General features: G+C 42.5%; 2 protein-coding genes across 2 annotated transcripts; both read right to left on the reverse strand.

The window, feature by feature from the left end:
- Positions 1–1136: 1136 nt before the first annotated feature.
- Positions 1137–9129, reverse strand: ppp4r3b (protein phosphatase 4, regulatory subunit 3B). The gene is made up of 16 exons (XM_015944634.3): positions 8756–9129; positions 8198–8253; positions 7985–8083; positions 7284–7907; positions 6058–6132; positions 5834–5950; positions 5610–5726; positions 3253–3384; positions 3031–3133; positions 2905–2946; positions 2502–2660; positions 2227–2396; positions 2004–2143; positions 1767–1912; positions 1553–1689; positions 1137–1471 (listed from the first exon to the last, which is right to left on the reverse strand). Exons 1-16 carry the CDS (start codon positions 8895–8897, stop codon positions 1367–1369), a joined length of 2364 nt encoding a protein of 787 aa, XP_015800120.3. The 5' UTR covers positions 8898–9129; the 3' UTR covers positions 1137–1366.
- Positions 9130–9538: 409 nt separating this feature from the next.
- pnpt1 (polyribonucleotide nucleotidyltransferase 1, mitochondrial) lies at positions 9539–27771 on the reverse strand. The gene is made up of 28 exons (XM_015944635.3): positions 27535–27771; positions 27342–27402; positions 26939–27013; positions 26646–26751; positions 26500–26549; positions 26336–26399; positions 26202–26249; positions 25982–26095; positions 24457–24643; positions 24313–24364; positions 24184–24241; positions 23999–24095; positions 23804–23906; positions 22374–22444; positions 21784–21820; positions 21602–21668; positions 21435–21524; positions 21289–21342; positions 13286–13395; positions 13126–13197; positions 11774–11837; positions 11617–11700; positions 11442–11525; positions 11255–11361; positions 10336–10391; positions 10125–10203; positions 9961–10008; positions 9539–9880 (listed from the first exon to the last, which is right to left on the reverse strand). Exons 1-28 carry the CDS (start codon positions 27651–27653, stop codon positions 9731–9733), a joined length of 2307 nt encoding a protein of 768 aa, XP_015800121.1. The 5' UTR covers positions 27654–27771; the 3' UTR covers positions 9539–9730.
- Positions 27772–27995: the final 224 nt, after the last annotated feature.

Here is a 27995-nt window from a genome sequence, read left to right on the forward strand (position 1 = left end):
AAATCATTTTTTAATCACAACTAATAAAAACAGCTCACCCATTCTTTCATTTTTCACAAGTTTTCCTTCAGCTTCTTTTGAGCTGCAGACACGTTCTACAGAACTAAACTCACCGCGGTGTGGAGATGATGGAACCTTCAAACAGAGCTGATGACGTTACAGTGCACGGACGAGGTTGGAAATTAAACTAAACCTGAGATCTGTCTGAGAGCAGAGCGACGTGACCTCCTGGGACTAAAGTGGGCTCTAAATCTACTTAAAGCACAACAGCTTGTCTCTACCGCCCTGTTAAAACTAAATGAGCTGTCATCGGGTGTAAATCATAACACTAAATTCTTAAATTGACTAAAATACAAAACTCCAGACATCCTCAAAATGTTAGCTGCAAAAGTGACTTTACTGCAGTCGTTTCATTGTTAAAACCAGCATTTGCAACCTTTTTCGCCATGTTACACAGAATCGAATGAACTGGACTGAGTGAAAGAGCGCCCAACCTTTCTTTTGACAAAAAACTCCAATAACAGGCAGGCACTCTCCTCTTTTCAGAACCACAAGTGAAAAATAATTAAAAAGGGGAAAAACTATGTACAATACTTTAACAAACTCTTTAAATACAAGACTTGTGGCGTACACAATCCTGTGAGACTTTGTGTGCCGTGGCCAAGCGGATGCCATGGCTTTAAAGGATTGAGTCCTGCTCTACTCGGTCTAAGCATCGTTACAGCTCAGTTCATCCAGGTTTGTTTTGTCACCTCCCTTCTCTTTATATTTATACTTCTGTTTTCTAGATCCTTCCAACTCTGCTGGGGTAGAACACACCCAGAGCAGCTTCAGCCAGTCAAGGTGTTCATCGCCTTGACGGCTAGTCCCGCTAGCCTGAATGGCCAGCTGAACAGTTTCTACACTGGCTGGTCGTGTTTTGGAGTCCTCTGCCTCTGGTGCTCGTTGGCTCAGTTTGGAAAAAGGATGTAGCAGGCCGCTGCTGCGCCACTAATTTATTGTTACTGTTGCAACAATATGGTGAGATTAAAAAAGAAAATCACCTTGGAACTGAGATTACCAGGAAGGAAATTCTCTGATCAAGAAAGAAAAGATTCAGGGATCTTAGGGAATCAGCTGTGTAAAAAAACAAAAAAAAAAAAAAAAAAAAAAAACAATACAAATAAATCAACAGCCTGAAAAATAGACTGATTTCCAGAGAAGTTCACCACCGCCTTTCTCAGAAGGAGCAAAGAGCAGAGTTCATCTTCACGCATCTCCTCGGTGAGACTGGGAGGCGGTCCAGACAGGCTGTGGACCAATGAGACAACCAGAAGAGGGGGACTGATCGTCTGTCCACTGAGTCCAAACATAAGAGGACATTAGTCTAAGAGCTCAGACGGGGTCGCTTTCGTGGAGCTTGCTCTTCCTCCTCGTCTTCCTCCTCTTCATCCTCATCATCAGGGTAGTCCACCAAACCAACAAGAGCAGTCTGAAAGACAGCAGATAAACAACATGTTCAGATTTGTTTTGAGTTATCACGATTCCCTCAGCTCCCAAGTGAAGAGGTCACCTTTACGACCGGCGTCACAGGAAGAGCAACTGTTTTGACAGAGGAAGAGGAGCTGTTGTTCGGGGGGGGTGCTGGAGAGGCAGGCGGGATCGTGGCAGACTTGCTGCCGTTGGCACCATTAGCTCCGTTGGCAGCTCCTGCAGTAACAAGATAACGGTGATAAAAACCCAGAGCGGAAAACAAACATTTTAAGACGCTGCATTAAAAATATCACCTTTTTTGGCTTCTATGTACTTCTCATAGCTATCAGGGAAATCATCCTCCATCCTCCTCTCCACTGCCTCGCCATCTTCTTCATCATCATCATCATTAAACCATAACTCCTCATCCTCGTCCAAGGATCGTGCATCTCTGCGATATCTGAATATGGGAATCAGCTGAATCAAGTTCCTCATCCTATCTGAGTAACAAAGCATTCTTAAATTCTGATGCATCTGATGAGGCCACTGACCTGTTGAGTTTCTGGCTCTGGCGGTCTTTTTCCTGCTCATATCGACCTTTCAGCCCCTTGAAGGTCTGAACATACTCGATGGATTCAAGTGCTTTGTAGAAGTTATCCACAATGTGAGCTATGAGGGATTTGATGTCCTCCTGGGAGGATGAGGAGAAAAATCAAACTTTCTGTAGATATAAAGAACAACTTTCACCAAGACCGAGCTTGCATGATCACGCACCACTTTAATAAACTCAAAGAGCTCAGTGATGGCCGAGTTGAGAAGGTTGTATCTGGTGCCGTTGTCCAGCAGCGCGTTAATGACTGGCTCAAACAGGTTCCCTTTGATAATGTAGCGGTTGTAGTACTCGTCTTTCAGCCCGATGATTCTGCGCATGAAACGCAGGGCGCCTGGGGCAGAGAAAACCGGTTTACTAGAACTAGATCTGAACAGAAACCTGCTGCTTGTATCAGAACTACTTTCAGTCAATCACAACAACGTACTAAACAACTTACAAAGAGCGAGAAACGTGTGCTTTGAGTTCATGAGCACCAGAACTCTCCTGAGCAGGTCTTTGTTCATGATGTAGGTCTTGATGTGGTAGGTGTGGTGCTCTACACAAAACGTTAGAAGCTCCAGGATCAGCGCCAACAGCTGAGCTGTCTGGAAGTTGTCTACACACACACACACACACACACACACACACAATTACAAACATGCAACACAATGAGTTCCTTTCTATAGCAACAAGCCAATATAACCCACTGGCTGTATAGCCCCGGCACCATTTAATCGGATTTAAAATGAACAATTTGGACCAAAACTGATCTAGAAAGAAACACAACCATCTTCTACAAAACAATTCAATGCACAAGTTAAGCAGAGGTTTGACAGTTTCAGGGGTAGGAAAGGACCCACCTGGACAGACAGGGTTGATTTTTGTGGATTCCTCCGGTTGATCTGAAAGGTAAAAACACAGGAGCTGTTTACATCTCTTCTTATCCTAAAGTCTGAAAGAGTTGGGCTTTAATGTCCCCAGTAAACCTTTTGAGATCTTGTCATGTGCAGTGTTGGCCAGCAGAGGAGCTGTGAGGACATGCATGCAGTACTTGTAGAAGAAACTCAGGAATTCAGTCTTCTCCGTTTTCTAAAAGAAATAAACGTGACAAAAGTCGCTGTAGAAGCACTTTAACCAGTTTTTACGAGCCGTGTGACTCATGCTGGTTAATGATGACTTCACACAACCAACAAGTTGTTTTTGCTCACATTAGAGGAAGCCAACATGTTCTCTGGGTCGATGAGAGTCCTGAGCAGACCCATCAGTTGGACAGCCCCCCCCAACTCTGGATCGGAGTCACAAATCATCTGCTTGATCACGACGTTTATCAGCAGAACATCCTACAACACACACACACACACACACACACACACACACACACACACACACACACACACACACACACACACACACACACACACACACACACACACACACACACACACACACACACACACACACACACAGCAAATATCACCCAACTGGAGGAAAACATGTTTTCTTTTCAAACAAAACCTCCCTAAACAATTCATTTACTTTACACACGTAAACAAACACGCATACAAAAACCAACATCTGCAACCCGTTTCAACAGCCCTGTTTCCATTATCAGAACTTCAGGGTACATTTGTAGGAACTTCGCAACATGTGCATGTCTCCACTGCACGGGGCTGATGGAACGACCCTTTTCAGGAAGGAGATCAGGTACTCAGAATGACCCGGTGGTGTAGCTGAGCAGAAGTTCTGGTTAACACATGCTGATTGGTTGTAGCTCAGTTGGAAATGACATCAGCAGATGTCGTCCAAAACAAGGAACAATAGTAAAATTAGAAGAGTTGCAGGTGAAACAGAATGAAAGCTGAGGAAAATGAGCACCGATCGCACCTAAAATTAAACTTCCGACGCCGGAAAACCACGAGGAAATCCCCCCACAACGACTTAACAGGACTTTGTTGTCTCACAAAGCGCTGTAAAATAAAGGAACTTGTTCTGGTCATTGAACGCCACATTTTACATCACACAGCTGCTCTCGTCCCTTGAATGGATGAAATGATGATCTACTTCGACAGAATAAATGCTTTTACTGTTAAATTTAATAGGGCCAACATCTATATTCAGACAGTTCCACTCACATAAATGATGTCTGTTTGCCTTTTGACGTACTCTTAGAATGATGGGATTTCACCCAAACAGGCATCAGAGATCAAGCTGGGCACAGTTCGACCAATCAGCGCAGGGCCATGATGGGTCAAAGATTTGTGTGTCTGCAGAACCAGAAAACTGCTCTCCTCTTGTTTTTACACTCTGAACAAGTAAAATAAACTGTGTATATTTTTAGTTAAAATCTTGTTTTTTTAGACATAACCTTCATAATCATGGTAACAATACAGATAGCAATTATAATATTGAATATATTTTGCAGTTTAAACTCAGATTTCTATGGAAAATAGAGGACGGTTATTGTGCCAGCCAATCATCAGTGATGAGGCTGAAGAGGAGAAAAATTAAACTGAGGCAGATATTTAAATATAATACTCTAATAATATACAGTACAGGCCAATAGTTTGGACACACCTGTCTCATTCAATGTGTTGTCTTTTCATGACCATTTACATCGGTAGATTTTCACTGAAGGCATCAAAACTCTGAATGAACACATGTGGAGTTCTGTTCTTAACCAAAAAAGGTTAAATAACTGAAATATTTTAAATTCTATTTTCTTCAAAATAGCCACTCTTTGATCTGATTACTGCTTTGCTCTCTTGGCATTCTCTTGATGAGCTTTAAGAGGTGGTCAGAAATGGTTTTCCAACAGGACTACCTCTACTGTAGATTTGATCAGATCTATTGTTCAGTAACTTTTCAAAACATTCTACAGCAATCGGTTTTTCTAAATAAATACACTATACTGTTTAATAATTGTGATGTATATTCAACAGTGATATGATGTTCTAATATTAGCTAGATTATTTTAAAGTGTTATAATTATCTATATTTTAAAAAAAATTGTTTAACTTGTTCACATTTTTTTACTTGGGGATTTATTGCACCAGAACAGAACCATCATCCATATTTGATCACTTTGTTTTCTCTGATTTTGAGCATGAAAATAAATGTTTTCAAAATTGAAAAATTCCTTTTGTTATACATCATAACACCATGGGGTTGAAACATTAAAAATTTAACTACTTCAATGAGGGCCTATAAAGGGTTAATGATATTGCGGACACTTTTTGGCGCTGATCAGTGACATCACTGACTGCAGAAGCAGTCACGATAGGCTGACGTCTGTGCAAAGTTCTGAAAGGGCTGAATTTACATGGAGACAACAGGTGAGAGGACTGGGACATCATATCTCACGGTCAATTTCTCCCTCCCAGAATTTACCCAGAAGTTCTGGTAATGGGAACAAAGCTATTGTGACACAGGTGACAATGATGTCAGAGAGGAACATTAACACAACAGGTACATTCATACAAACCAATCTGAGAACTCCTTGCACATTAAATAGAGCGTGATCACTTCAAAACAACAACCGTAGTCCCAGCTATGCTTATATGCTTACGTCTTCAGTTTGCTGCTGTTCCTGCATGACAAACTCTCGAACCATGGAGGGGCTGAATTCCACCAGGTAAGAAAAGATGTCGATAGCTGCTGCTCTCACCTGCAGGTCGTCCATTCCCTGAGGAGGAAAAACAACAGAAAGACCAATTACACGCATGTACACGCCGTCAATTAGACAACAAATCTAATTTGACTTTAACGATCATCCAAACCCCAGAGACGTACCATGACTATTTCAAGAGCAGGTAAAATTCCCAGATTTGCCAACGTTTTGTAGAAAGCGTCCCTGTTTTGTGGCTGCAGCGTTTGGGAAAAAGCACAAAATTCCTTGACAAAGTTTACCTAGGAAGCATGGAGAGAAAACAGTTATGACACGCACAAAGCACCTAAAAGAAAACAGTAAATATATATATATTTATCTATCCATATTTGATGACAGTTGCACTTACTAGCTCCCTTCTTTTACTGTCTGTGGCTTCGTCTGTGAGCTGTGCAAAGACCTCCGTCAGGAACTTCTCATCCTCCTGCAGCAGAGTCAGAATGTGTGTTAGCACACAAGATTACCAAGTAATGAAAAAGTTAAAGACTTATAATAAATTCAAACTGAGGATAAAAAATAAACCTAATCCCGTGACGATTATTTGAGCTTACCATGATCATTCTGTACAATCTTTAGAACTGTTTCCGCTCACCTGTAGAACAGTTGGAAGAAACTAACAGAAATTCATGTTTCCCTTTTACTACTGCTCCTTTTGTTTACATTTGCTTTGCCGTATTTCCAGCAGCAGAAATCTCTGATGTCACTGTGCGTCACTTTAAATCATTCACAGCATTTCGGTGTTTATTCACATTAAACACTGAAGCTGCACAAATACAAGATTTTTATATCAAAGGGTAAACCATTTAAACACAAAATATCTTTTTTAAACACTTGAACAGAAGCAATTGTTTACCTTAATTTAATACAGAACTCTGAAATTGTTAAATTATTTAGAAAATGAGACATTGTCTGCAACACATCCCTCACTCAAGAGTCATGCCAGAACAATCACAAAACACATCCAACTGTCCGCAAATCTTAACAGATCTGTTTTTAAAAGACAAACTGAGTCACAACAAAAACGGTCTTCTCAGATGTTCACATTTAATTTATCATCCCCTATAAAATCCAATTTTTCAGTACAGGAAAGATGAGTTTACTAAATGATAGGGATGCACCGGTGCCGATACAGATTCCAGTATTGGGGTAAAGTTAACCGATACCAATGCAGTTGCTTGAAAATGGCTTCACTGTAACTAGTCATTTCTGTTCACCTAATATTTTAGTTTTGTGATGACTTCTATTCATATATTTTACTTTTTATCTACCTCACAGTCTTTTCCTGTTGAAAGCAGAGAAGAAAATAAAATCTGTATTCCAAACCATTGCATTTTGTTTGTGTGGTAGAAGTATCGGTAATCGGTATCGGCGAGTACTCAGATCCAAGTATCGGTATCGTATCGGTTTGGAAAAAAGGGGTATCGTTGCATCCCTACTAAATTATCTAAAAACAATGAAAACTAAAGGAACTAATTAAGATGTAATGTTATTAAACATCATACATAATCAGTAATACACCACACAAACTTTAGAAATGTCAGAATTTAATTCATTTTGAGCGTTTTGAATCCTTACCTGCAACATACTGACTATTTCCACTTTGTTGAAGTAGATGAAGGACGTGAGTGTGGATAGGAAGTTTTCCTCAAAGACGGATGGTGTGGGCAGGATTATGTCCTGGATGTACTGAACACGGTATGTCTGGTGGATTTTCTGCCGCAGCTCAGAGTCTGTGATAGGGATCACCTCCTTAAACTTTGCCGTCTTGGTCAAGAATTCCCTGTGTCGTTTAGGCTGAACCAGGGCCGGGTCGTACTCCAGGCAACCCACTACATCCATGATACAGTCGTCGGAGAACATAATCTCAAATAGAGCTGCTTTGTTGAGGAACAAGACACCTCGCACAATCTCATAGAGGTGATGCAGACCTTCTCTGTTCTCCAGATCCTCACATACTCTGAAGAGACCCAGCAGTTTCTTGATGTAGCCCTCACTCATCAGTGCCAGGGCAAGTTTTTCTCTTCGGATAGGCGACGACAAGACAGAGGTAACCAGATCAGCTATTTCCTCCAGTCGACTTAACTCACAAGGAGGCAGCTCAACCAGATGCGTTGTCTCCGGGATCTCCTCAAAGTGGTCTTCCTCTGACTCATCAATTGGGTCCTGGGTGATGTCCAGAGCAGGGTCCTTACCTTGAACCTGAGTTATAAATGATTGTTATGTCAATAGCAATTCAGAGAGGATGACATTCATCAACTTTGCTGGCTGAACGATACCTGACAAATTTTCTCCCAAATCTCATCACAACCAGCCTTTTCCTGGAAACTTAAGGCAAGATCATAATTATCTGCTTCAGACCAGACAATCAGTGTGTCCTACAGAGAGAGAAACAAACATCCAGTTTTGGTTTAAGAGTCTCGGCTGGTTATGGCAATCAGAAGTTTTCATTCACACAGATCAAGATACCACGTGTCGTGAAGGCTTACTACCTGTTGTTTCTGATATGCGGTATTTGGACTTATCTTCGACTCCAACAGCAACGATCCTAAAATTGTGATGATAGTCGATTATATAAACAGTACATATGATTGCTATATTAACAGCAAAACGTGGTCAAGTAATTACTAACAACACTAAACTGGACATAACTTTGAAAATATACACTTAATGTTAACCAAAATCCACATTTGACAAGTAACTTAAGATAATCTGTATTTAAATGTGTGCTGGAGCCAAATATGAGCAACTCCAAGTTTGAACGTGTACCGTGAGACTTCGAGGAGCCCCCGTGCGTGATCGTGATGTCGTGTTTTAAACAAATGAGCATGTGAAGCATTGCTATTTAAAAAAAACTTGTATAGGACAAGGTTGTTGCTTTGAATTTTAACTGTCGAATACGGTGAGCCACAAAAGTAAGAATAAACGTACATAACATATGACGCCCCTCAAAACAAAATATGAACCAAGGCGTTCTGAGGACAAGGAGATAGCATGCTAAAGTTATAGCCAACGTAGCGTGAATGCGGCTATGCTAACGGAGAACCTACCGTCCGATTCAGCTCGAACTAAGAGTGAAATCCCTTTTAGTCGCTCCACGAATGTAGACGAGACGTGTCCGGTGCCTCGATCGTCCCATTGTCTGTCTTCGTTCAGGGTGTACACTTTAACACGCCGCCGAGTGTCCGACATGGCTAATCGAGTCGGAGCTAGCTAGCTGGATGCTAACAGCCTATCTCCTCACGCCGTCTAGTGTTTTCCTCGACCTTTTAACTTTTTTCCCATCTGCATGTTATAAAACATGCACGTCTAATTGGAACTTGCAACTGCTGTTATAAATATTTGTGGCTACTTCAACATATTTCGTCTACGGAATAAAGCAAGGAGGCCTGACAACCAAACAGTGAAATTAAAAGAGCACACAACTCCAACGGCCTGCCTGCTAGCGTCCACAGACCACCATCTTGTAATCCGATCTTTTTCTTCGTAGTTGTCAAACACTAACCGCCGTGGGGTAGGCGGGGCTTAATTTACTAGCAGTACAACACAGCGCCTTCTATCGAAAGTAAAAATATTAGTAACCGTCTGGATTATTTTGTGTATTTTATTTACGAAAATGAGTTTTAGCTATAAAAATGATTAATATTGGTAAATACACATATCACATTTACTATAAATACACCATGAGTCTCTTGAGCACAACTCATACGTCCATCCACTCACACCTGTATTATCACACCAGGTGTGACCAACAGAAACACAGACTTGTTGTTTCAAGTGACGTAAAAAACATAAAAGGCAATGTCGGAAAAAAAAAAACATTAGAATCAACATCATCTGTATCTCAATCAGATGTGGCTGAGGCAGATTTATTAGAGGATGTTTCAGTAAAGAGTACCAGAACTCAGTAGCTATTTAGAGTTAATAAACAAGCACCTCATGTTATTTCCTTCAGTAAATATGTCCATATGTTCCTTTTCTCAAAATATCTCGACAGTTTCAATCCCGTCTGCTGAAGCATGGTGTCATACGTCCATTTCGGTCCTGTTGCTGTTGCCCATAGAGATGCTCTGTTTCTCACTCAGGGTTTTAACCACAGTTGCAGCAGGAGACTGGAGCACCTTTCGCGAAAGCCTCATCCTTCCATCTGTTGGATCCCGTCCAAAGTACTTGACCTGAGCACAAATGAAACGTGATCAACCCAAAATGGACACACGATTTCTACTTTTAACCAGTCGTAGTTAATGATGCATACCTGTATCTCCTGTCCCACTTCTAAGCCCAAAGCACTTGGATGTTTGATCTAAGTGCAAAAAATATATATTTATATTTGAAGAGTCTCGAATTTTAGTTTTATTTTTGTTTTGTTTTTTACACACAAAACCTAAATCGACTAAACAAAGGCTCACAAATACAGACCCGTTTATGGTCCAGCTGGGAGTTGTGCAGTAGCACTGGACTCATGTTGGGATAAAGTTTCACCATCACTCCAATATCCCTAAAGCAGAGGAGAAAAACTCTTAGTGGGCAAATGAACCCAAATTATTTTAATACTCCACAGATCAATGTCCAGTGATCCACTTACCCACTAATGTAATTCATAATAACCATTCTGATTTTATTTCCTTACCTTATTTCTGTGATGGTGGCAGTGTAGACAGCACCAAACTCCAGCTGCTGTTCTTGCTACAAATGAATGGAAAATAAATATATAATAAACATAAAATCCATGAGTGGATGGTACCGCCCTGAATTTATGAATATGAAGGAAAACAAAAGACAGCAGAAAACAGCAGGATTTGGAGTCTGACTCATTATTAGTAATGATATGAAAAATCTGGCCTCTGATTGGCTAACAGCAACGCGACTCTACCACTGACTCTATTTGCTTTGCAACGTTGATGTTTTATCTCCACAAATAACACAAGCCTGAAGCAGTTCTGCCATGTTGTGGAGTTGCTGATGCTAACGATTAGCTTCTACCAGCAGTGACATTCTCGCCGTTTCCAGGACGCTAAATCAACAACAGCCTTCCTCGTCGTGAGCCAAGATGGGTGAGGTCATGCATGTTAATTTACAATATGACGTGGATCTGTCAGGTTTTTCAAATGCCCAAAATGCTGTCCTTGATATAGCACCTTTTAGGGTTCTACAACCCACCAAGGCACTTTACAACACAGTCATCCACCCAAGCACACTCACATTCGCACGCTTGTGTTGATAAGCTACAATGTAGCCACAGCTGCCCTGGGGTGCACTGACGGAAACGAGACTGCTGAGCACTGGCAGCACCGGTCCCTCTGACCACCACCAGCAGGCAAGGTGGGTTTAGTGTCTTGCCTAAGGACGCAACAGCAACAAATGGGGATCGAACCTGCAACCCTCTAGTTACAGGGTGGGCACTTAACTCCTCTGCCACCACCGCCCAAATAGGGGCAGTCAGAAGACAATTTTTTCATTCTGCATGCTTGTGAACCTCAGAGGGACCCAGTATTATTTGTTTCTCAGTGAACTTCAAGGATGTGCCAAAAACAAATATGAAGACTCACATCATCTTTGCAGACCTCTCTGATAAACTCTTGGGCTTCATTCATGGCTCCTGGTGTGGGAGCGAACACAGAAAAGGTCTCCTCGTCCACCTGACTTATTGTAACGCCTCAAGAGGAAAAGGGGAAAATCCTCAAACACCAAATGAAACTGTAACAGTTCAACTTTAGTAAACTAACAATACTGTACCCGTCTGAGCTTGAAGCTTTCGGAGGTTACATCCTCCTGGACCAACGAAGCGAGCTCTTCTAGACAGAGGTACCCTGACATTCTCTAGAATAGAAAAAAAACTCACATCAGAACAAAACATATTCAACAAGTCACACAAGTCTCAGATTTGCGTACACTACAATGCAAAGCCTACCAACAACAGGTCCATTCTCCTTCCTGGTCCCTCTGGGCTTTGCTATACATTTATTCATAATACCCAAGATTTCTCTCTTTGCCACTGAAATACAAATAATATTCAAACAAAACTGTTGAAAACACACAAAAATCTTTGCTCTCAGAAGTTATTATACCTGTGGCCTGCTGAATCGCCTCCATGACCACCTTAAGAGGTAAACCTGGAATCTTCACATCAGCCTATAGATTAAATAAAGTAGATAATCTTATAATCGCATCAAATTTTGTTAGTTTACAGTTACAACAGCTGTGTGGTCCTGAAGGAAGAACTCTGTCACTTTAATAGTTACACACTTGTTATAGGGAGCCTAAGTCACGCCCATCTACTTACGGACCATGGGTACCCAGAAGAACGAAAAAATGAACGCAAAGTCAATGTGGCAAAAAAAAAAGCTATTTTTTAATTCCTCTTGTTATGTGCCATGGATTTCACAAATGATGTCCCTGAATTTTAAAGACACATTTTGACACCAAGAAAGAGCATATTTTTGAACAGGGGGAAATGTTATTTTAGGTTTTGTGTGAAAATAAGACCAGGACTACAAATGTGCAACACCAAAGTGATGTCATTGAACCAGACACGGAGAAAAACCCGAGGGGAAATGGATATAAATTCAGCACACTTCAAATCCTTCTTTCAGGCGGAAAGAACCACTATAAATCTGGCCATGTGGTAAGTAGCAGCTACGCTGGAGATTATGTGGTGACATCATATATGCGACATACCGACCTCTGATCTGTAGCCGCGCTAATTACGAACTTTAACAAGCTGATAAATCTCAAAGTACGTGACAGGCATGGTCAAAACATACAGCATGGCCTAAGGCAAAGCGGATTAGAAAATAGCTGTTTTAGCCCCATTGACTTCCATTCATTTTTTCGTTCTTCGGGGACCTATGAGACGACTGGAAAGGCTTTTTCTTGATTTAAAGGGGAACTAGGCAGTTTTGGTTTGCTTTTAGCACCCCCTAGTGTCTGTTAATAGAACAAAAAGCAAAATTTATTTCTGCGCTGCATGTTCATCTTTTTAACACCTTAATCCAACAGCTGAAATGTCTCCTCAGCTTTCCTTAGAGTCTACAGGAGTGATTCATCACCAAATGATGATCTAAAACGTGCAGGAAACGGGCTGGAAGCAGACTGCAGCTCCAGGTATGTCAGCTCCATTTTTTCTAAGTCCCAACTGAGAGGCCCGCCAGTCTGAAGTTGCAAGTGGGATATTCTGGTCACAGGTAGCAATGGAGCTGGGTGGCCTTTCATTAACCCAGTAAAGGGTCATTTTAGCACATACTGGCTCAAGAAAATTATATAAAATATGAAAAAGTCACAAAATATGGCTTTAAAAAAATTAAACCTTTTTCATATAGTTTCAACAGTTATATCTCAATCCAATGATTAGTTAAAGTAAACCCAGAATAGATTTTTTTTTTTTAATTAAAGCAGATGTTTGTTTTTTTTCATCTAATACCTGTAATGCAGTGATACCCTTGTTTGTTCCTGCCAGTTTGAAGTCCATGTCTCCCAGGTAATCCTCTATTCCCTGTTAGGAAAACAATTACACAATAAATATCTCCAAATGAATTCAGATTTTAAATGAATCCTTTTTTACAAAGTTGTACTGTTCATACTAAAATATCTGTTAGTAATCTGTAGTCCTCCATCTCGCCGGGTTTCTCTGGATTAGCCTTTGAGATCAGGCCGACGGCGACGCCTGCTACAGCTGAAGAGATGGGAACGCCTGCAGATAAAATGTAAACATAATTAGTATCATATTAGATGTCGGTGAGAATTGTCTAAAAAGCTGATGTCTTAAGTAGAAAACATAATCTAGAGCGGTGATTCTCAACTGCTTTGGGCTTGAGACCCACAATCACCTCTTAAAGACAAGCCGTGACCCAAATCGAGAAAACATTTCCAACTTCTCAAATGTTTTTCAGGAAAAGGTGGTTCCATTTAAACTTCACACTGAACAAAAATAGCAGGTACCCACACAAACATCATATACGTAGACACTCTGTGTGTGGACTGGTGCTGCCTCTTAGAGCTGGCGTTGCAGCAGGCCACCATCTTGGATGGGTCCCAATTGCCCCGAGTGCTCTTATTTCTGCTGAGGAAGGTGCTGCTTATATGTGTCATTTCTTTTTGTGCACTTGAGAGGAGGCTTGGCCTCGTGTTATTGGTTAATTGCTTGTGGAAGCACCAGCCTACTTAAGCCAACACAGATTGGACTCAGGTGTGGCTGGATGGGACAAACAGTTTTTTAGTGTGTGGCGAGGACTGTGGCTGTGTGTAACGGACTCTGCGGACTGTCATTGGGGCAAGTAACGCATTCACTGCAAACCAATTTAACTGCTGTAAATGGATCCTGGACATTCTGGAACAAGACAAGTAATAAACATCATCAGAAATAAACTCAAGCTGCACTTCTTAAAGCACACGTAAAGACCACCCGCAACAGCTACCAGGTAGTGCCAGTGTATAGGGCGCTGGCGCTACACCAGCTAAAAAACATTTTTTATTATGCTTTTACAAAGTCAGACATATAATATGGCATGATAATTAAAATATAGTTTAAAAATGTTTATTAAAATATAAAATCTCAACAGGTTAGTTAGAAAAGTCAATAGTAATCCCATATGATTTGTTTTTATCAGAACGCCAGTTGTTGCAACAGTAGGCTGCACAAAAAAAGGGAAGAGTTGCTCACTTTGTGTTGACTCCAGTTGGGTTTGGAGTGAGGAACCCCTCCAACATGGCAGCAACTATGTTACGCTCTCCAGCGCCTAACGGGGCATCTACTAGGGATGTCCCGATCCGATCACATGATCGGAAATCGGCCCCGATCACGTGGTTTCAGACTGATTGAGACTCGGGCTTTACTTCCCGATCCAAGCCCCGATCCAGAGTTGGATACTGGGTTCAAATTACTGGAGAGCAACTTGGTTCTCCTTAAAGGTTGTCAGGCTCCCCTGATGCCCTTAACTTACACACCCAGAAGGAGCACAAAAAAGATCCAGTTTCTACCGATATTATATTATTTATATGGACTCAGCGTAGCGGGGATTCTTTTGAGCAGAGCAGCAGAGAGCGGCAGGCAGACCGCTGATTATTCATGAACTCCAGCTGCGTTCTGCACACGGCCACAGTAGCATTTTCTAAGTTTCTAAAGCCCTTTTCAGATAGACATTCTGGAACATTTGCGGACAATTCAATCCGGTTTTTAACCAGAACTGTGTTTTCAGACACACCACTTTTGTACCGGAACTTGTCCTTTCAGCTGCGTTCACACAGCAGGGAAAAGTTCCAGATGTCTGACGGCGGCGGGGGGTGGGTAGAATCGGACTTATGTTAAGAAGAAGAAGAAGAAAATATCGTTTCTATAGCGCCTCTGAAGATAAAAATCACGAGGCGCTTAAGCATAATTCTGCGCACACGAAGACACATAAGAGACCTGGATGATGAAGCTCAATAGTTAAAGGAATCACTGAAGCGGTGTGAAGCGCTCCGTCGCACGTCTAGGCGGTACCGTAGGAGGCGAGCTGCAGTGGTTCGCCGCATGCTACAGCAGCTGACTATCTAGGTGTGCACGGCGTCCCCCGGTCCCCTCCTCCTCCCCCTCCCTCTTGTCCGGAACTCTACCTCACCAGTCTGAAGCAGCCACCCTGTCCGTAACAAGTCCGGACCTGTTACTGGGGGCTTCGTCCGGTTAAATTCCGGAACACGTTATCTGGATGTTTGTATTCAGACACAAAGGTCTTACGGACAGAGTCCAGAACATTTCCGTTTTTCATGGCCTGTCTGAAGGGGGCTTTAGTGGCGTCACCAAAAAATATATAATTAACACACAGTCATTCATGTCCGTTCATTTTCTCTCTGGTAAGTTCTGTCTGTATTTGAGCATGACGTGTGGGCTCAAGCTGCAGCGCTCGCACTGGCGCAGCCGGGCAGCGCAGCGCACACTCTGCTTTTATTGCTGTCAATAGATCAATTTCATCTGCTAGTTAAAAAGTTACTTGTGAGGTGAAAAAGAAGGAAGCAGGCAGGAGTTTTTCTGGAGGACTGAGAGATGCAGGAAGATCAGAGACAGACAGGACAGGAAGATAGGAAAATAAAAACCAAGAAAACAAAAAAAAGTCTTAAAAAATAAAATGTAGGTAGATTTATCCCACTACACGTTTGTACCTGTATAAAGCAATAACTTATCAGCATGTAGTATTTATATAGTTGATACGATTCAGATCATCTTCAAAACTCCGTCCCATGCCCAGGGACGTATCTAAGCATTTGGGGGGCCGAGGCAAAATAGACCCCTGCTAGGTATTTTAAGTTGAATTGCTATCTGTTTTTACATTAGACATTTTTTATTTGCAATCAAGTCCAAAAGTGAAGAATTTATGTTATTTATTACTTGATTGTTCAAGCTACCTCACAGAAGTGACCTGTTGTTAAAAATTAAAATAAAAAGGTCGTCGTCATCTTCCTCCGCTTATCCAGGTCCAGGTCGCGGGGGCAGCATCCCAACTAGGGAGCTCCAGACCCTCCCCTCCCCAGCCACCTCCACCAGTTCCTCCGGCAGGACCCCAAGGCGTTCCCGGACCAGATTGGAGATGTAACCTCTCCAACGTGTCCTGGGTCGACCCGGGGGCCTCCTGCCAGCAGGACATGCCCGAAACACCTCCCCAGGGAGGCGTCCAGGAGGCATCCTGACCAGACGCCCGAGCCACCTCAACTGGCTCCTCTCGATGTGGAGGAGCAGCGGGTCTACTCCGAGCCCCTCCCGAATGACCGAGCTTCTCACCCCATCTCTAAAGGAGAGCCCAGCAACCCTACGGAGGAAACTCATTTCGGCCGCTTGGATCCGCGATCTCGCTCTTTTGGTCAATACACAAAGCTCATGACCATAGGTGAGGATTGGGACGTAGATCAACAGGTTAATCGAGAGCCTGGCTTTCTGGCTCAGCTCCCTCTTCACCACGACAGATCGGCTCAGCGTCCGCATCACTGCAGACGCTGAACCAATCCGCCTGTCGATCTCCCGATCCCTCCTACCCTCACACGTGAACAAGACCCTGAGATATTTAAACTCCTCCACTTGAGGTAGGACCTCTCTCCCGACCCGGAGTTGGCAAGCCACCCTTTTCTGGTCGAGAACCATTGTCTCAGACTTGGAGGTGCTGATCCTCATCAAAGCCGCTTCACACTTGGCCGCGAACCTACCCAGCAAGATCTGAAGGTCAGAGCTGGATGAGGCTAGGAGGACCACATCATCCGCAAAAAGCAGAGACAAGATTCTCCTGCCACCAAACTCAACACACTCCACACCACGGCTGCGCCTAGAAATTCTGTCCATAAAGGTTATGAACAGAACCGGTGACAAAGGGCAGCCCTGGCGGAGTCTAACCCTCACCGGGAACAGGTCCGACTTACTTCCGGCTATGCGTACCAAACTCACGCTCCTCTGGTAAAGGGACCGAGTGGCCCTTAACAGAAAGCCACCCACCCCATACTCCTGTAGCGTCCCCCACAGGGTGCCCCTGGGGACACGGTCATAAGCCTTCTCCAAATCCACAAAGCACATGTGGATTGGTTGGGCAAACTCCCATGCCCCTCCATCACCCTTGCAAGGGTATAGAGCTGGTCCACAGTTCCATGGCCAGGACGAAAACCACATTGCTCCTCCTCAATCTGAGATTCAACTATCGATCGGACCCTCCTCTCCAGTACCTTGGAGCAGACCTTTCCAGGAAGGTTGAGGAGTGTGATTCCCCCTATAGTTGGAACACACCATCAGGTAGGGTTGCAACAAACGATTATTTGGATAATCGAGTAATCGGATGGGGTCTCGACATGATTAATCGATTAATCGGATTACATGGGGACATTGTTTAAAACTGCTAGGGAAACGTTATTTCTCTCCTTCCTTCACTTTATTAAACACAACATTATTAGAAAACAGTTCAATAGCAGAAAAACAACATGCCATCACCTAAATTGTCTTATAAGGTGTATAGACAGAGACCCTAAGCTACACCTATCTGTGACCTAAAATGCTTGGTCCAAGTTAAACAGCTTAAAGAGCAAGTCAACCCCTACCAGAGTCTAACTCCACTCCCACTTCGTGTTTGAAAAATACAACACATGCTGTTGCCTGGCAGACCGAGAGGGCGGAGCCACTAACAAATACACACACACTCAGGCTCACGACAGCATTGTGACATCATAATGTACCAGTTTACATCATAGCATACTTCTTAGCCAATAGCGGTGGCAGATTTAAATTAAAATACAGTGCAGAGTTTTTACCTGACAACGGCACAACACTGCCAGTTTTAGGCAGAATATTTAAATTTTAACTAAGATGCACTGAAGTTCCAAATTATTGACGACACGTGTCTGCAGCAGGATTAGACACTCGTTTATTTAGTTTATCAACAAAAAAAATGTTTATTTGGGGGTGACTTGCTCTTTAAGGGCAATTCTCATCTGTTTTGTTTGATCTCATCTGTAGACATTTATTATAACTGGGGATGTCAAACAACTAATTTTTAAATGTAATTAAACATAGGCTGTGAATTAATCAAAATTAATCACTATTTCCAAAAATGACTGAAAAAATACCAAATAAAACAAAAGTAAATGAATGCCATCCTCCTTGTGATGTGGGCAACTGCCATAAAGTCACATCAAGAAATGCTGCTGATCATTCCAATGATCCCAAATAGACTCACATTAGGCCACATGAAAGCAAATGAACCCAAAAATATATTAACCAGTATATAACTGCACTCTCACACAACACGCCTGCAGCGAGAGTTAGTACTTCTCCCTCCCTTTTAAAAGCGTTTTCGCTTCTGAGGACAGTGTGGTGCTAGTAGTCTGGCCCCGGTGTAGTCAACCAGTTTCTGCGGGAATGTGACGGCGGAACCGGTTCGCAGCAGCGCGAGTCCCCCCCCCCCCCCCCCCCCGTTTATCTAATAGCGTCGCGTTTACGATTTTATAGACCTTTTTTTTTACAAGCTTAGGGCATGTCTAGCCTGTGTAATAATCCGGGGCTTGGGTGAATCACTTTTGAAAAGTTTTTAACTTACCCGGACACAGAGCTCTCCCCTTCCTCGCTGATGATTCTGACTTGCTTGCGTTTAAGATGCTGCATCATCACTGTAGTACTCCCGTGCCATGCTAAGTCTGACCTACAAACGTTGCAGGTAACGAATGTCTTCGCCTGATTTAACTGAAAATGCTCCCAAACTTTAGAAGTTTTTACTTTTTTGGGTCTTGCTGCTTCTGCCATGTTCCTCTTCCGAACACCTGCCGGCTCTCCCTCGCACTGATCTGACTTGCATCCGGTCTGTGCGCAACGGTGGCCGGGGGGGGGGGGGGGGGGGGCTTTTGGAAGAGTTGCGCAACACAACAAATCGATGACGCAATTCGTTGCCAACGCTTTCAGTAATCTATTTTCATCGAATTTATCGATTCGTTGTTGCAGCCCTACCCTCAGGTCACCCTTCTTAAAGATGGGGACCACCACCACGGTCTGCCACTCCACAGGAACTGCCCCTGATGACCACGCAATGTGGCAGAGACGTGTCAACCATGACAGCCCTACAACATCCATTGCCTTGAGATACCCAGGATGAATCTCATCCACCCCCGGGGCTCCACCGCTGTGTAGTTGTTTGACTACCTCAGCAACTTCTGCCCCCGAGATTGGACAGTCCATCCCCAGGTCTCCTGGCACTGGTTCCTCCTTGGAATGTGCGTAGGTGGGATTGAGGAGCTCCTCAAAGTATTCCTTCCACCATTTGACTATACCCCCAGTTGACGTCAGCAGCTCCCCATCCCCATTGTAAACAGTGTGAGCGAGTTGCTGCCTTCCTCTCCTGAGGCTCCAGACAGTTTGCCAGAACCTCTTTGGAGCCGATCGATAGTCTTTCTCCATGGTCTCACCAAACTCCTCCCACGTTCGAGATTTTGCCTCGGCAACTGCCACTGCTGCACCTCGCTTGGCTATCCGGTACCGGTCTGCTGCCTCCGGAGACCCACAGATCAGCCACACCCTGTAGGCCTCCTTCAGCCTGATGGCTCCCTGAACCTCTGGTGTCCACCAGTGGGTACGGGGATTGCCACCACGACTGGCACCGGCCACCTTGCGACCACAGCTAGCAACAGCCGCCTCAACAATCGCAGAGTGGAACAAGGCCCACTCGGAGTCAATGTCCCCCACTGCTCTCGGGACGTGTTCAAAGCTCTGCTGGAGGTGGGGGTTGAAGACCGTCTTGACAGGTTCCTCTGCCAGGCATTCCCAGCAGACCCTCACCATGCGTTTGGGTCTGCCAGGTCAACGCGGCATCTTCCCCTGCCATCTGATCCAACTCACCACCAGGTGGTGATCAGTTGACAGCTCCGCTCCTCTCTTCACTCGGGTATCCAAAACATACGGCCACAGGTCAGATGATACGGCTACAAAGTCTATCATCGACCTGCGACCTAGGCTGCCCTGGTACCATGTGTACCGATGGGCATCCTTATGTTCGAACATGGTGTTCGTTATGGCCAAACTGCGGCTTGCACAGAAGTCCAATAACAAAACACCACTCGAATTCAGATCAGGCTCTCGCAGATCAGTTCCTCTCAATCACACCCCTCCAGATCATGCTGTCATTGCCCACGTGAGTATTGAAGTCCCCCAGCAGGACAATGGAGCCCCCTAATGGAGCACTATCTAGCACTTTTCCCAGGGACTCCAAAAAGGGTGGGTACTCTGAACTGATATTTGGCCCATAAGCACAAACAACAGTCAGGACCCATTCCCCAACCCGAAGGCACAGGGAAGCTACCCTCTCGTCCCCCGGGGTAAACTCCAACACACAGGCAGAGAGTCTTGGGGCTAACAAAAAGCCAACCCCAGCCCTCCGCCTCTCACCCGGAGCAACTCCACCAAAGGAGAGTGTCCAACCCCTCTCAAGGACTTGGGTTCCAGAGCCAATGCTATGTGTCGAGGTGAGTCCGGCTATATAGCCAGTACTGCTCAACCTCTGCCACAAGCTCCTGCTCCTTCTCCGCCAGCGAGGTGACGTTCCATGTCCCAAAAACCAGTTTCCTTGTCCGGGGATCGGACCGCCAAGGCTCCCGCCTCAGTCTGCCACCCAAAAATAAAAAATAAGGAACATTCTGGAACAGTTTCTTCCTTTTCTTAATTAATTAATTTATTTTTTTATGTATCGAAAGTCTCAGATCGGGACTCGGTATCGCCAGATTCTCAAAATCAAATGACTCAGACTCGAGGGCAAACAACCTGATCGGGACATCGCTAGCGTCTACATATTCATGTACATGTACAAATGTTAAAATAAAAGTGCTACAGTTGAGTACCATTGTGTCCTACTTTGTGTTGTAAAATGCGGGAAGCAATTAGCACCCCCTATCACCACCTGCTGCAGAGGAGTGGGAACAGACTGCAATTCAGGCCAAGGGACAAAAAGTTCCCCTTCAAAATAAAACTGCATGTCTCATTAAAAAATTTTTTTGCCCTGGTAAAGAGCCATAACTCACTAAAATCGGCTCCGCGGCCCAATTTTGGGTCAGGAGGACCCACCAGAATCACTGATCTAGAGCATTCCCATTTTTGTACCTGCATCCATTAGAGCAAGGCTGCCTCCACACGCTGAAGCCATCGAGGAGGATCCTGGGAGAAGGAGAAGAAGAGATGATGTCTGGTCTTAATACGCAGACATTTACGGGATTGTTTACAAAAACACTTGGCATCTCAACACTGACCGTTGGACTCCAGCACCTCTGCTGTGACCCTGATGGTGAAAGGGAAATCTGTAGGAATGACCGGTCTAAGAGCCTTCTCAGCCAGAGCTCCTGCAAACACACAAAAACACTTTCACTGGTGGTGTTGCTTGTGGGAGATACATATAAGGATATGAATGCAAACAAACCATGCCCAAGCTCTCTCCTGTTGAGACCTCCCATTTTCCCAGTCTCGTTTGTTGCATAAGGAGGGAACTGAAATCAAAACCACCTGATTTTTAAAGATAATTTGAGAACAAATGTCTAAAAACAGAAAAATCATATTTTTTCCTTCGGTTTTTCAGAGAAAAGGACAACAGCATTTACTCACCTCATAATGAAGCATAAAGTTTTTGTCTTTGATGCCACTGCAGAGGAAAAAAATAGTGATCAAATTACTAAATTATTCCTAATCTGTATAAAATATACAATGAAAATGAAAATGTTAGTGGCTTAAAGTTTAAATTTCCATAAATTCAAAACAGTGTTTTATTTGTTTTGATCCCTGTTAGCTAACACAGCATGCTACGTTAGCTACTTTTCTTCCCACTCCCATTAAGCATATACAGATTACATTGCATCACATAATACTAAAAAACAGATTTATCACAATCAAACCCATGAGTCACTTAGATTGATAGATTTGTTGTAAATAAAACTGTTTGAGTTTACTTTATTAAACACTGCCCTTTAGAACGCCTTGATTTAACTGAGGTGTGTTTTACAGCAGATGGTTAGTACAAATATATTGTGGTATCATCAGCAAACGGAGAAATATTGTAGGATGTTTAAGTACTGAACATGTTGACTTAGCAAAATGTTTTCATTAAAACATGTAATTAGAATTCCTGTTCAAACAGATGGAAGTCAGTAATATTAGCTAGTGATCATTAACTTTATAAACAAATGAATTTACGTCACCTGAGAGCAGTGGTTATAATGTCTGTTTTGACACTTGATTCCAGGGAGTCAAATGTAACACTGCAGAGCACCTACAGGATGTGCAAGACCATAAAGATACATACATTTTTATTTAAAATGGCTTTTAGATGCAACAAGCTCTTTTTTTTTCCATTAGTTTTAGAGCCGTTTCTCTTTTCTAATAAAACATGGCATTGTTGGAGCCTGAAAGATCAAAGGTCCTTTCGTGGTCGCCAAAATGTCGGGGTTCTAATAGCTTAAGCCAGGGCTATTCAACTTCGGGCCAGTATCCAGCACGTTTCAGTTGTTCCTATGCTCCAACACACTTGAGTCAGTGGTTGAATCACATGTGCAGCAGCTCATCAGGCTCTGCAGAAGTCTGTTAATCACCTGCTGATTGAAATCAGGTGTGTAGAAGCAGGGTTAAAACTAAAATGATGGGATTGAAATTCAAAGAGTAAAATAAACTAAATTTCTTGGAGTTCTTATTGATGAAGAGTTGACATGGAAATCCCATATTAGTTACATAAAAGGTAAAATTGCCAAATCCTTAGGAGTATTACACAGAGTCAAGTTTTTACTGACTAATTCTTGTTTGTTGGCATTGTACAAGTCACTGATTGTTCCATACTTGACTTATTGTGTAGAAATCTGGGGAGAAACATACAAAAACTATACATAACCCTTATTTATTTTACAGAAGAGCTCTGAGAATCATCAGTTATAGTGGCTGTAGAGATCCAGTGAACCCATTGTTTATTAAATATAAATTACTGAAATTTCATGATTTAAAAGACTGGAAAATCATACAAACCATGTATAAAGCCAATTTAGGTACTCTGCCAACAAACATTCAGGGGATATTTGAAAAGAGAAGTAGTAATTACATGCTGAAAGAAACTGATGTGTTTACAAAACCTGGATTTAGAACTAAAATTAAGGAATGGAATATATCTGTAAATGGTGTTAAATTATGGAATAACCTTAAAAGGGAAATTAAAACACTCTGTCATTTAATATATTCAAAAAATGTACCAAGTTGAGTGTACTAAATAATTATGAAAATGTAAATTAAATCAATGATCATGATCGCACTGGAATTTAGAACAGGAAAAAGTTTAAAATGAATCTGTATGTGTGTCGGACAAATGGAAATTGTATATAAATTGATTATTTCTTCTGGAAAAGGGGGCAGAAACTATAAGATGTTTTTCTTCATTCTGCTCCTTTTCGTTCAAATTTTATTTTTTTTTTTTGTTATGTATTTCTTATTGTTTATATGTCTTATTTGTTTTTATTTTGAATGAAATAAAAAGAGAAAAAAAAACCAAACCAAAAAAAAAAACGTGCTGGATACCAGCCCTTGAATAGCTCTGGCTTAAGCCATCTTAAAAAAAACAACAATTGATTGAAATGATGTTTTTACAAACCTGTGTCTGTCCTCTCTGAAACAAAGCTGAGCCATGGAGCGGCTTGAAGAGGTCAATGTCACAGGATATGTTCCTTAAAGACGTCAGTTCCCTTCCATCACACCTTTAAAAAAACGGGGAAAAAACGTTTACACAAGTCACGTTTTGAAATGAAGCGTTGAGATTTTTCTGGAAATCCTGTACAGACAAACGTACCTCTTGTACTCACTGAGAACTAAATTTCGGAAAACTTCTTTGTTCACAGCATTGAATGATTCAATGACTTCAAAGGGCTCCGCCTGAGGGAATTTTTCTTCACACACAAAAACATCAATTATAACTTTTATATATATGATTAGGTAAAAGTAGTGGCTTTAAAATAAATACTAAGGGTTTCCCACCTTTAAAGTTCTCCTCAGTTTCTAGTCGTATTTTGTTAATCGCTTCGTCTCTCGAAATCTAAAACAAGATTAGAATCATTCATGAACATTTTTTTAATTTGAACAAACAAAATGGATTCCAAGCTTTACCTTATCATGCGAGTAATCTGTGAAAACAGCATGGATCTTCTCAGACACCAATCTAAAGGAAGATAAAATAACATGTTTTACTACCCCCTTCTGCCATCTTTATCACATTTAAACAACAGAAAACCACTGTGCATGTGTTCTTACTTCTGGACGTGTTCCACCATGTCAGTCGGGACTGAGAACATTCTGACTGGCGTGCGTTTGATGACTTTCTGCTCCCGCACCAGCTGCTGGATGGCCAGTATGATCTGCTGGGTGTGTTTGACTCCCACCTTTACCGCACGGCAGAAGTCCTGCTGCAGAACGTTCTCAGCCGATGCCTCAATCATCACTGGAACACACGTAGAAGACAAACTGATTAGAAACGTGCAAAGCTGGAAAATAAAGGTACTCAGAATGCGGGCCATTCCTCCAATCACGTCCCTCCAGGTCATGCTGTCATTGCCCACGTGAGCATTGAAGTCCCCCATCAGGACAATGGAGTCCCCAGTCAAAGCATCATCTAGCACTCATCCCAGGGACTCCAAAAACAACAGTACTCTGCATCGGTATTCAGCGCATAAGTAAAAACAACAGACAAGACCTGTTCTCTGACCTGAAGGGGAAGGGAAGCGACCCTCTTGACCCCTGGGGTAAACTCCAACATACAGGCTGAGAGTTTGGGGGCTAACTGAAAGCCAACCACCGCCCTCCGCCTCTCACCTGGAGTAACTACAACAAAGAAAAGAGTCCAACTCGTCTCAAGAACTGTGAGTCTGACTTTATCTAGCCGGTACTACTCAGCCTCTTCCACAACCTCCAGCTCCAGAGAGGTGATATTCCATGTCTCAATAGCCAGTTTCCTTGTCCGGGGATTGGACCACTAAAGCTCCCGCTTTGGTCTGCTTCCCAATCCACAGATCAGGATGTTCACCTGGGACCAGAAGCTCTCCACAGTTCACCATTTTTTTGGTTTGTTTTTAGCTCACTGCTCTTTGTTTGTTGTGGAGCAGCTGAGAAGCCCTCATTGAGTTTTTTTATTATGGACAACCAGAAAATGGTGGAATGTAGCATTGGAGACTTGTAAACACTCTCCAGCATATAAAACAGCCCAAAAACAGTCAGCAATCAGGTCAGTGGGACATTGAGTGATAGGATTACACAAACAAAGTGGATTTTTTCACTATAACACGGATTATTATGACCATAAACCAGCAAAGGCAAGACTGAATTTATGTTTTTGACTTCATTAAATTAGCATTGTTTTGCTTTCTACTTAGCGTCATTTTGTGAATTTGGTGAAGTTGAGGTAGAAAACATGGATTTTATCATTTAGATGAGCCTCTTCCTGTTAAGTACGTGTGCAGTTGACATATATTGGTGAATATTAAGCATGTTTTTTGAACAACTTTGTTGCTGGAAGTGCTTGTGAACCTGGTACCAGGTCCGTCCGGAAGGACATCAGACATGCAATTTGGCCCCATGCCACAGAGTCATTTATAAACTAGTAGAAGTACTTTACAATAAATTCTGTAGTTTACTGGTAACCAGAGTGGAGATTTAAGAACCGGGCGATGTGCTTGGTTATCAAGCAGCAGCATTCTTAATAAGCTGCAATGCTACTACAATACTACTACTAATACTACTACTACTACTACTACTAGTGGAGTGGGTATTTTTGCATCCTTACCCACTTGACTGCTAGGAGCCCCAGCCACAATCATGTTCAAACTGCTGGAAGCCATCTCTGTCCTTGTCGGGTTCACCAGTAACTCTCCATTAACCATACCAACTCGTACAGCACCTGGAAACACACGAGAAGTCACAATTCAAACAAAGTCATGTAAACTCAAATAGGTAAAGAAGATGGAAGATATTAGGAGAAATGCATTTCAAAGTTGTTTTATTACCTATGGGGCCATTCCAAGGGATGTCAGACAGAGCCAGAGCAGCAGAAGCTTCAATGAGAGAAAATAACACGTCAACTAAAAATTTAAAGCACCGTACGTATTAGGAAACGTAAAGCAATAAGGTGTATTCTTACCTGCATTAATAGCTAGCACGTCTGGGTCATTTACACCATCAACTGCGAGGAGGTTACAAAGGACCTTTAGAAGAGATGAAAATATTTTCAAGAAATCCTGACTGTCATGTTTGTTCAAAAACAAAACTACATGATACATTCAAACTTTTAAAATATGAATTTACCTGAGTGTCATAAAAGTAGCCAGGAGGGAAAAGAGGTCTAATCGACCGATCTGATCAACAGAGACATGAAGAGGTCAGTTAAAAATTTTGACTCTACGTTACCATTATAAAGAAGAAGAGCAGCAAAAGTTTCATTTTCAGCTCACCGATGAGTCTGCTGGTGAGGATCTCATTATCAGTGGTGCCTAGTTCTCTCCTCAAATAGTTGGTTGGGATTCGACCTGCAGCAGCAGCCTTCTGTCTGTAATCCACCTGCCAAAACAAAGCATACATTCACTCACACGGCACATAAGAAGCATTTTGTGACACCACTCAAGTCCTAAGGCTTACAGTTTCAGTAAAATCCTCTTAGACCTCATGTAGCTGGAACATACGCAGTAAAAAATAAGCACGGTGATAACAGATTCACGCTGTCATAAAAACACGGATGGGACCTTACCACAAGTGGCATGAACTGAGATGGAGAAGGTTTGGTTTTGCTCACAGCAGTCACCATCACAGAGGTGTCCCCCAGCTAAAGGGAGAGGGGAAGGTAGAGGCAGTTACTATGGAAACCACTCAATAAACTTCATTTACATATGTTAAATCATACAATGACTTGATTTCAAAATGGCCAAAACAACTCAAAACAAAAATATCTAAATACGCTTTTTTAAAAATCTTCTTGTATAACGATAAATCACAGGAAAAAGCAGCAAAAATATTGGAAGAGGAAAAAGGGACCCAAGAGAAGACATTTCAATATTACATATATTACTCAACAATATATACCACATACTTCACCGTTGAGATTAAAATAGGAAGATGAATGAGCAATGACAAAGAGCATCTTTTGGACTTACCTGTACCACAGCAGCACCATCAGCAAACCTTGCAAACTTCCCCGAAGAGATTTCAAGTTTTCTACAAAAGCAAAATCAGACTTAAATACCTTTGAGACAAACCCAGTTCTGCGCATCCTGCATATAAACAATCTTAGATGAAAATCACACAGAGTCTGGTCGGATCAGAGAATGTCAGAGAAACGAATCTTACTTCTCTCCAAGGTTCACTCCCACTCTCCGGAGGTTTGTGTTCCTGCTGTAAACACTCTGGTGACATAACCGGACCCGAAGGTGGCCGAACGAGCGGCCCAGTCGGAGCAAACACCTCATATTTACCGGAATAAAACACAAAAGAAACGCTCCCGCTTTTAAACAGAGCAGTCACACGGTTTACATTCATGCACGAGGGCTTCCATGACAGTCGGTCAAATGGACGGAATTACGTCAAGATGCCGCATCTTCTGATTGGTCGGATGAGAGAACGTGCGTTACAGCAAAACCCCGTCGGTGCTACTTCGCTTGTATGTAGTTCCTGTGAAGATTACGAATAATATATATAAAAAGAGAAACGCTATGATATGCTTTGTAAATTACTTTATAAATTAACAAAAGCGCAAAAATTCGTATTTTTGCAGGTGTGGATTCAAAAGTGGATCTAAAATATAAAGATTA

This window comes from Nothobranchius furzeri, chromosome 12 (genome assembly GCF_043380555.1).
Source record: "Nothobranchius furzeri strain GRZ-AD chromosome 12, NfurGRZ-RIMD1, whole genome shotgun sequence".
Taxonomy (NCBI): domain Eukaryota; kingdom Metazoa; phylum Chordata; class Actinopteri; order Cyprinodontiformes; family Nothobranchiidae; genus Nothobranchius; species Nothobranchius furzeri.

Bases quoted from the DNA above. Each gene is read 5' to 3' on its own strand.
- ppp4r3b (XM_015944634.3), bottom strand. From the start codon at position 8,897: ATGTCGGACACTCGGCGGCGTGTTAAAGTGTACACCCTGAACGAAGAC. The intron at 2,661-2,904 runs GTGGGTCCTTTC...GTGTGTGTGTAG, and splicing joins AATCAACCCTGTCTGTCCAG to ACAACTTCCAGACAGCTCAG. The intron at 2,144-2,226 runs GTGCGTGATCAT...TCATCCTCCCAG, and splicing joins TCTTTGAGTTTATTAAAGTG to GAGGACATCAAATCCCTCAT.
- pnpt1 (XM_015944635.3), bottom strand. From the start codon at position 27,653: ATGAGGTGTTTGCTCCGACTGGGCCGCTCGTTCGGCCACCTTCGGGTC. The intron at 22,445-23,803 runs GTTTGTAAAAAC...CACATCCTGTAG, and splicing joins TTCAGAGAGGACAGACACAG to GTGCTCTGCAGTGTTACATT. The intron at 10,392-11,254 runs GTGAGTCTTCAT...ATTCATTTGTAG, and splicing joins GAGAGGTCTGCAAAGATGAT to CAAGAACAGCAGCTGGAGTT.